Source organism: Tenrec ecaudatus, chromosome 2, assembly GCF_050624435.1.
Source record: "Tenrec ecaudatus isolate mTenEca1 chromosome 2, mTenEca1.hap1, whole genome shotgun sequence".
Taxonomy (NCBI): domain Eukaryota; kingdom Metazoa; phylum Chordata; class Mammalia; order Afrosoricida; family Tenrecidae; genus Tenrec; species Tenrec ecaudatus.
The window spans coordinates 67,155,076-67,165,222 of NC_134531.1; the positions used below are offsets into that span (position 1 = coordinate 67,155,076).

At 40.9% G+C, this 10,147-nt stretch overlaps 1 protein-coding gene and 1 pseudogene across 1 annotated transcript; one reads left to right on the forward strand and one right to left on the reverse strand.

Annotated features, from left to right (window-relative positions):
- Positions 1 to 225: 225 nt before the first annotated feature.
- Positions 226 to 5,183, reverse strand: LOC142439058 (small EDRK-rich factor 1). The gene is made up of 3 exons (XM_075541149.1): positions 5,028 to 5,183; positions 4,124 to 4,232; positions 226 to 431 (listed from the first exon to the last, which is right to left on the reverse strand). The coding sequence occupies exons 1-3, from the start codon at positions 5,032 to 5,034 to the stop codon at positions 359 to 361; spliced, it is 189 nt and encodes a 62-aa protein (XP_075397264.1). The 5' UTR covers positions 5,035 to 5,183; the 3' UTR covers positions 226 to 358.
- Positions 5,184 to 8,697: 3,514 nt separating this feature from the next.
- On the forward strand, positions 8,698 to 8,762 carry LOC142442037 (U7 small nuclear RNA; annotated as a pseudogene).
- Positions 8,763 to 10,147: the final 1,385 nt, after the last annotated feature.

Here is a 10,147-nt window from a genome sequence, read left to right on the forward strand (position 1 = left end):
ATGGATTATAAATACAATTGACTGTAAAGATCTACTTTAACAAAGTTAAAAAAAAACTAGATTTATGGGAGATCCTCTTATCCTACACCACACCATCTACCTAATAAATGATACCAATGTTCACTGCTGATAAAAAAATAATATTCACCATTATGTTACATGCATGGTTAGTGTTTTATTTTGGAAGAATGGTTCTAAAACATCACACTAAATCAGGCTGAAAGGTAAAGTTTAAAATAGACCGTTTTATAAGGATCAGTTATAACATATGTAGTGATGGTTCACGCTACAAAATCTTGATCTCAGCATATGATACACTCGTTGGCAGGAGCACCAGGGATTCCAAACCAGCCAGTCATCATTTTCCTCTCGTCTGCATAGACTTCTTCTCGTTAGCTGCCTTCTGCTTTTGTTGCATGATCTCAGAATCCCTATAATGGGAGAAAAGGTTACAAGTTGTTAGGAGAAAATTTCAAAGAAAACTTTTACTTTGTGCTCTCATTTATTTTCTACAAAATCCATTCAGCATAGTAGTAACCAAGTTAAAAGCTGACTCAAATGGGCTTCACAATGTTTGTGGAAAGGTTCTGTTTTAACTCCATTTTCCCACGAGCGTTTTGTAGCCCCTCATGGAAACACTCAGGAAGGAAGGGAGACAGAGCGTTGCTTGGGGGCTGACATTCGTGACTGCAAAAACGACGGCAACCCCCTTGGGTGTCAGCAGAGTCCAATCCCTCGAACCCCGCATGCCAGGCACGAGGTTTCCCTCACGTTTAATTAAATGTAGATGTTAATATGCAGATTGATCACTATGAAAGCAAAGAATTAAAACACAAAAATACTTTTTTCTGAAATTAAAAATTATAGGGCTAAGTTTTCTACCGCAAACACAAGCTGCAGTAAGAAGTTACCTAGAATTCTAATAGGTAACTACTTTTAGGGCAGAAATGCTATGAAGTAATTCAGTTTCTTACAAGCCCCCAAACTAGTGATTCATAATTGATTTATATTGATTCATAAATATGATTAATGATAATTCAATACTAGTGATTAATAATTGATTAAAGAAAAGCAGGGTAATTCACGGCACTTTTTAACCCTTTACATTTCTGGCTGAAACAGCGTATTATTTTTTCCCCCAGCATATTCTATATTAACTGTAAACCATAATCTGACTGCTTGGACTAGGTAGACCATGGCTTTGATTCACAGGTTTAGGATATGCTAAATGGTTTTGTAGTCAAGACTTACCATGTGTCGCACATTTTACCAGCTCAGGCGTATGTTTTACAACAGCTCTGAGTTATAATTGCCATGTTTTAGATAATAAATGAAAGGCTTACAGCTAAATAATTTACCTCAAATCACAGAAAAATTTAAGTCTAATTTCAAAGTCCAGGTTCTTTGTTATTTCACAAATTTAGTATTAGATTTCAACTCAAAATTGAATAACTCTGTCCATGATAGTAAAACATTTTTGTAACGCCAACAGCATAGACATGAGAAAAGGAAAAAAAGCAACTGCTACAAAAAGGTGTAATGGGAAATAGTGATTTTTCTGTTTAACACTTTGCTCTCCTGGGCTTGCTGTGTGGTCTTAGTAATATTACCAATGTATGAACCTCAGATTCCTTTTCTACAGGGAAGCTAATGTCACTTTTCAGAGTTGTGATGGGCAGAGATGTTAAATAGTAAAGATTTAGTAAATTATGGATACTATTGAATTACGTCAGAGTAAGCTCTTTAATAAAACAGTATTTCAGAATCACTGATCCACATCATGTTCACTTTTACTCCAGGAAAAGAAAATATAGATTTAACATAATGCTAATCGCATGAATATTATTTGTTACTGAAAGAAAGTACGAAATAACAGTGAAGGGCATTGACCTTGTTAGCCACTGGTTCTTCATTCTGACTGCAATTTAATCACATGAGGATGTTTAGAAAATTCAGGGTTAAGGTATAATTTTCAACCTCCAAAAAACAAACCCACTGCCATCAAGTCAACACTGACTCCCCCCAGTGGATTTCTAGGACCGTAATTGTTTATGGGAGTAGAAAGCCCAGTCTGTCTCCCTCAGAGCTGCTCATGGTTTTGAACCGCTGACCATGTGGATTGCAGCCCAACACAGACAAACTACACCAAGAGGGCTTCTTAAGGCATAACTTAGGTGTAATAAAACTTACCAAACATGATTCCCAGAACTACCACCACCCATGACACCAGAAGGGCAGCATTTGCACAAAAAACTAAGCTCACAAGGCAAGGGGTTGGGATATTGGGTGAAGGAAAACTCAGAATCCAAAATGAGTCATTACATTGAGGGGAGGCCACTAATGTCACAAAATAAAACATGTATAAATTGTTGAACAGGTTGCTAATTTTCTGTAAACTTTTTTTTAAAACAAAAAAGATAACATTCCCTATGTCAATCCTGTCTCATTGGCATAACAAAGATAACTTGCAACAAATGGGATAGCCAAAATTATAAAAGTTAGGATTTATAACACACTTTTGAGGGACATAATCCATGAGGAATCCTGGTGGCATGATGCATTCATCACACGGTGAGCTCCTAACTAACTGTATGGTCAGCAGTTCCAATCTACAGTTGCTTCTCGGGAGAAAGATGAAGCTTTCTCTTCCTGTAAAGATCTACAGCCTCAGATCATGATAGGGCCAGTCCTATTCTGTCCTATATAGTCTTTATGAATTGGAGTTAACTCAGTGGCAGTGAATTTGGCTTGGTTCTTGGTTTAAGTCAAGCCATCCCCCTTAATGGAGAAGCATTGTACCGTAAAGGGAAGCACTCTGACTTTATTAAAAAAAAGTACTTGTGCTTCACAATTTTTAAAAAACCACTTAAGTAAATCTGATATAAAATTAACATGTTTAAATGAACAATTCTGTGCCGTTTAATAAAGTTACAATATTGTGTAATAAAGTTACAATATTGTGCAACAACCTCTACCGAGTTCCAAGACATTTTCAGCACTCCAAAAGAAAACCTTTTATCTTCCCTTCCTTCTCTCTCCAGTCCTTGGAAACCACACCGCCAATCTGAGTTCTGTCTGGATTCTACATCTTCATATAAATTGAATCATAGAATACGTTTAAGGTCTGTGTCTGGCTTCTTCCCTGTGCATGTTTTAAAGCTGAACAACATTGTAGCATGCATCTGTACTTCATTCTTTTTTTTCACATTTTGTTTTTCCATCCAGCAGTTGATGGACATCTGGCCTGTTGCCAATTATGATTATTATAAAGACAGTTGATATAATCATATATTTACATAAAACCCCCCAAATTTACCTGGTGCTTTTCAATATCTAACCCAAGGAAAATTAAATCAGAACTGGGTGTAGAGCCCAGACTTGGGTAGCTTTCAGTTGTTTAGATGATTCTTGAGTACAGTCAGGATTAAGAACTACTGACAAACCAGAATGAAACATCAACAGTCAATCACCAAACTCCCAAGTTACACATGAACTATAAAATTTCCTTTTAAGATACAATTTAATACTCTGGAACTTTTATAGAAGCGTGAATGCATTTATTTCTTATTTAATACATTGAGATATTTCTGCATCAGTCTAGTATTATTGGTCAGTCTTTTTTCCCCCAGGCTTTTCAGTGTTGCCATTTATTTGATGTAACGCAGACTTCAGTAAACAAAATATACTGCCATGGAATCTTTCTGACTCATAGTAACCCTTACTTAGCACAATCTCCTATTATTCTGTTACATTCATCCTCTGTTATAACTTCTCTGTTATCTCCTTCAGAACAAACTGTAGCTAAGTCCCTGGTAGGCTGTCTGCTTTTCAATGTATCCTTCCCACTGAGCAGTGTCTTGCTTATGGAAGATGCTACCGTTGTGTTGGAGTTGCATGAGATTCTCTGCAGGGCAGCGTCAGAGCTGTAAATTTTTGAACTACAGGTGAGAATGGCTGAATACCCCATGCCTAGCCCAGAACAGGTTTTCAGTAGCTATTGTCCCTTTCTGTAGGTTTGATTGACTTCTACAAACGGTTGTATAAGATGCTTTCTTTTCCTTCTCCAAAATACAGCTTCAATCAAAATGCCAATACCTGAGAATCCCACTGAAGTACCACTTACCTCTGCTTCCTCTGAGAAGCAGTCAAGCTATCCTCTTTTCTTTTTCCCTTGCTAATCTCCTGGGTTTTCTTCATGTTTTTCTGGCGGGCAAGTTCTCTTTGATTTCCACCTTCCAAGAGAAACAGTGAAGTTCTTTTACCACCTCCAAAATCATTCATCGTTCCACTAAAGGGCTTCTGCTCAAGTGCATCTCAAGTTTGCTTTTTGATATATAAGCCGGCCAAGTTCAGTCACTGGGTGGGGACCCGAAGTCTGATAACGCGTAAGCTTAAAGGTTAATACTTGAGAGTATTAACATACCAATCAAAGTATTCATGGGCTATAAATACCAGACCTTATTAAACCGGCATTCCAATCCTTTGAGTCAGTATTCCAAAATAAGTTCTGGCTTTGAGGGGCGTAGGTGGAGAGAGAGACAGATACAACGGGATCACAACCCACAGGAGTTCAGCCCATCACAAGTCAACCTTTCTGCTAGCAATTGAAGCGGTTTTAAAAACACTACCTAGAAGGGCCAAACAAAAGAAATCGCGAGGAGGCGCAGTCGGAGCTCTCAGCCCTCACTAGGCCTTGCGACTTGAGGTTCCACCTATACACCGCCGCCGGGCCTCGACCCCTCCAGGTGTGTCTTAGACACGTCTCACCGTGCAAACCTGCGCCAAGGGGCAAGCGGCAGCCTGGCCTTTGCGGTCGGACCCAACAGCCGGGGACACGGGCGGCGGAGCCCAGCAAAGGAAAGCGTCCCCTCCCCTCTGAGGACCGAAGCGGAGTCTCCATCCCGCCCATCACGAAGGGATTCACCCGCGGCCCCGTCCCTCCCGCCAGCCGCGTCCCCGGGCCGCCTCGGGGCAGCGCTAGGTTCCCGGTGTGGAGCCACCGGGGAAGTCCCCGCCGCAACACTCACGGGCCATGCCGACCACAGGGACAGAGCGACTCGGAGAAGCAACGGTTCCCTCGCACGCACGGCCGCCGTCACCACCAGCCGGTCGGGAAGGCAGCGCGCCGGCCCTCCGCGGGGCGACGCCTCTGCGCCGTCAGCGGCCCCGCCCACGGAGACACGACAACAGCCGCCGGCGTGGCCGGCGGGCGACTGCGCGTGCGCGAGTGGTGAGTGGCGGCTGCTAGGGCGCGGAAGGCCCCGCACGCGGATAATTGGCCCCGCCCTTGGCCTCTCGGCCACGCCCCTTTGGCGGAATCCAGAAACCTGGATTAGGTTTGCGAAAGGCGTGTTGGGACTTTCATTGTGTCCCCGGAGCTGGGATTTGCCTAAACTGCCCCTCCCTCCTTGTTCATTCAAAACACACTAAACCAAAGGACGTCTGACGGAGAGCTTTCGTTCACAGCCTTCTCGAGGCGTGAAGGAGGGGAAGAGCATCGGGTTAATCTTGCGAAAAGCACTGCTAGCCCTTTACACATTATCCTCCCTCATGCTTTGACCAACCTTGCAAAGTAAGCTTCACTGCTGTTATTTCACCCGAGAGATGACTGAACCTGTGAGACCTTCAGCTACTGCGCTTGTTATGTGCCTGAAGGCGCAACGAAAATCATTTTATGGTGTGGGGTCATCACAACACGAGGAACTGTATTAAAGGGTCACGGCATTAGGTAGCAACGGGTACCACTGCAATGGGTAAAACAGAAAGAAACACCGCCCGATCCCGCGACTATGTTTAACGTGTAGCCATCGGTGGAAGTGAGATGCAAATTTGCTACATATACCAAAACCTGTACATTTCCTATTTTATCCAGGGCAGCTGTTATGATGAGCATTTCTTAGGAGTTTCAAGTAAGTGTTCCTGTGGCTTGGACGGAGCTGTGGAAAGGGAATAGCACGGAATGCAACTTTACTATGGATTCAGAATAACCTAACACAATTTCACCTGCCTCCCGCCCCACCGTATCAGAGATGAGGTGGGTGAGGTTGCTCATTATAGATTAGCAGTCAATATACCAGTAAGTAATTAAACCAATTCGTACCTTGCTTATCACAAGCTGATACATACTATGTTTGCTGGTTAATCCCGCCTTGGTTGTGAAGTGCCGTGCCATTAGTAGAAAGAGACATTTAAATGTTCGAATGCTTTTTTTAGTGAATAATCAATCATTTTCTTGACATGAAGCATTTACTGCTGAAGATCAAAGACCACAGAATTAAGTATGGATTACAAGCTAATCAAAAGAAAACAAAAATTCTCACAACCGTATCACATGAAATGCAGGTTATTTTACCCTGGAGTGGCCCAGCCAATATACTCACTCCAAGTCAGAAAAAGAAAGAAAACTTGTTTTGTGTGTGTTCTGTAATACTTTATTATTTATTTAGTTTGTCTTTGAGGGAGCGATCATTTTATTATTTTTATTAATCATTTAATTGGGGGGCTCTTACAAATCTTATAACAATCCATCATTCAGTTGTATAAGCACACTTGTACATATGTTGCCATCAACATTTCCAAAACATTGTCTTTTTACTTGAGCCATTGGTATCAGCTCTTTTCCCCCCTCCCTCTGTCACCCTCCCACCCTTGTGAATCCTTGTTCAATTATATACATTGTTATTGTTATTTCATGTCTTACACTGTTGTCTCCCTTCACCCACATTTCTGTTATTTGTCCCAGGGGGGTGCTATATATATCTAACCTTGTCATAGGTTCCCACTTTCTCCCCCTCCCCCCTCCATTATCTCCCTCCCCTCATGAAAGAGAACCTTTTATTAGAAAGCGAATAACGGAGACTGACAGCAATACAGGTGGTCTTTGTGGTGTTGGCTTTGAAATCAGAATATGTAGAGAATGCATACCTTTACTTTGGAGTTATACTTTGGAGAGTCATGTATAAATGTTTTACATTAGCTCAGTTTTCTGGGTAACCACAGGAAACAATTGTTGATCATGATCAAGCAAACAGAACAATACGGTTCTTTAAGTCTTAGGCCAGTCTCTGGATGTCTGTCTACAAACCACATAGAAGGCCCAGCTTATAATCACTAACAGGTAAATAAGTGAAGACTCCTACGGTTATCTGGCCACTCTAGGGTACAACACATCCAACCTGTTTGTCATTGCGCAATTCATAAAAATTCTATAGAGGTCGCATCATGTAAAGTACCTTAAGCTAACTGCATGTAGTAAGGGAGATTTTATGTAGCTACATTAAAGAAAATTAATTCGGTTACAAATGAACCAATAGACAGCATGAAGATGAACAGTAAAATGTTGAAGTTGTCAAAGATTTCATTTTACTTGGGTTTATAATCAATGCTAATGAAAGCAGCACTCTAGAAATCAAATAATGTATTGCATTGGGCAGATCTGCTGCACAAGACCTCTTTAAATTCATACCGAGCAAAGATGTCACTTTGAGGATATTTTTGTGACCCAAGCCAGGGTATAACTTAAAGTGCACATAAAAACTGGACAATGAATAAGGAAGAATTGGTGCATTTTAATTGTGCTGTTGGCAAAGAATAGTGAGAGCATCATGGAGTGCCAGAACAACAAGCCTTTCTTTGTTGAAGGAAGCACAGGTAGTGTGCTCTTTAGAGGAACTGTGGGCCTTTGTCTCACATGTTTGGGACACATTATCAGGAGAGGCCAGCCCCTGGGAAAGGACATCATGTTGGTGAAGGAGAGAGAGAGAGAGAGAAAGACACTCACAAAAGTGGAGAAAGCCCAATTTTATCAATGAACAACTCAGACAAGTTATTTGTGTTAAAAGTTTCCTTAACTGTAAAATTAGATCATGGTAATTTTGAAAAGGGGAAACGACGGGCTTTTGGCAGGGGGCTTTTTTAGAGAGACCTTGGAGAAGGGGAGGAATGAAGTAATTGAAAAGTCAGCAATAGAGCCGTCCTGCAACTCTTCTCAATTTACAGTCGAATTGAACTTTTTTCAACTGACTCAAAGAGACCCATATTTGTGCCTTTCCTAATGAAAGGTGACCCAACAGAATATAGAAATTATTGAAAAAATGTTATTAATATTACATGCAAGTAAAATTTTGTTGAAGATAATTTAAAAATGCCTACAACAATGTATCAACAGGGAATATCCAGAAACTTTAGTTGTATTCAGAAGAGGTTGTGGGAGCAGGGATGACATCAGGTAGATCTTGATTGAAAGTAGAGAATACCAGGAAAATGTTTACCTGTGTTTTATTGACTGTGAAAAACTTTAGACTGAGTGAACATAACAAATTATGGAATAACATTACGAAGAATAAGAATTGTAGAACACTTAAATGTACTCACGAGGAACTGATATACAGACTAGGAGCAGGGGTTTTAAAAGAACAAAGGGATAAGGTATGGCTTAAAATCAGGAAAGTTTTGCATCAGGGTTGCATCCTGTCATTACACTTACTCAATTTGTATGCTGAGCAAATAATTGAGAATCTGACGTACATGAAGAAAAACATGGCATTAGGATTGGAGGAGGCGTTATTATAACTTGTGACATGTGGATGACACAATCTTGCTTACTGTAAGCAAAGAGCTCTTGAAGCATTTACTTATGAAGACTACAACCTTCAGTATGGATTTCAACTCAACAAAGTCGAAATAAAAATCCTTACATAGTGTTACAGCTCTTTTAGAATTTGTCTAGCAGGTTTTCTGTTTTTATTTTCCAGAAAACCCCCACACACCAGAAAAAAAATCCTTACAATTGAATTTTTAAACACATTGAGCACAAATTAATTGTGATTATGTGGAATCTGTTCATAAATCAAGAAGCAATTACTCAAACAGAACAAAGTGATACTAGTTTACAATAAAAAAAGTATGTGTCAAAGTTGTATCCTTTTACTATACAACTCAATGTAAAAAATAGCAAAATCCTCACAATCGGTCAAATAAGCAACATCAAGATAAATGAAGAGAAAGATTGAAGTTGTCATTGTTTCCCCACATTCCAGTTACCATCCCTTGGAGGATGCTGGAATGATCCATGGGACCTGCAAAAGCAGACACCTACACTTTGTTCTGGATTGTAGGCTACAATGCAACATTGTTTCATTGCTATGGGGTAGAATGATTTTTTTTAAATTTTAACAATTTATTAGGGGCTCATACAATTCTTATCACAGTTCATACATATACATACATCAATTTTATAAAGCACATCTGTACAGTCTTTGCCCTAATAATTTTTTTCTCCTCTTTTCTTTTTTTACATTTTATTAGGGACTCATACAACTCTTATCACCATGCATACATATACATACATCAATTGTATAAAGCACATTCCCTGCCCCAATCATTCTCAAGGCATTTGCTCTCCACTTAAGCCCCTTGCATCAGGTCCTCTTTTTTTTTTCCCCTCCCTCCCCTTTCCCCCCTCCCTCATGTGCCCTTGGTAATTTATACCTCGTTATTTTGTCATATCTTGTCCTATCCGGAGTCTCCCTTCACCCCTTCTCTGCTGTCCCTCTCCCAGGGAAGAGGTCACATGTGGATCCTTGTAATCAGTTCCCCCTTTCCAACCCACTCACCCTCCACTCTCCCAGCATCGTGCCTCACACCCTTGGTCCTGAAGGTATCATCCACCCTGGATTCCCTGTACCTCCAACCCTCATATGTACCAGTGTACAGCCTCTGTCCTATCCAGCCCTGCAAGGTAGAATTAGGATCATGGTAGTTGGGGGGAGGAAGCATCCAGGATCTGGGGGAAAGCTGTGTTCTTCATCGGTACTACCTCACACCCTAATTAACCCATCTCCTCTCCTAAATGCCTCTATGAGGGGATCTCCATTGGCCGACACTTGGGCCTTGGGTCTCCACTCTGCACTTCCCCCTTCATTTAATATGGTATATATATACATATACACATATATACACATACATACACACACTTATATCGTTGTGGTTTTTTTTTTGCATGATGCCTTATACCTGGTCCCTTGGCACCTCGTGATTGCACTGGCCGGTGTGCTTCTTCCATGTGGGCTTTTTTGCTTCTGAGCTTGATGGCCGCTTGTTCACCTTCAAGTCTTTAAGACCTCAGACACTATCTCTTTTGATAGCC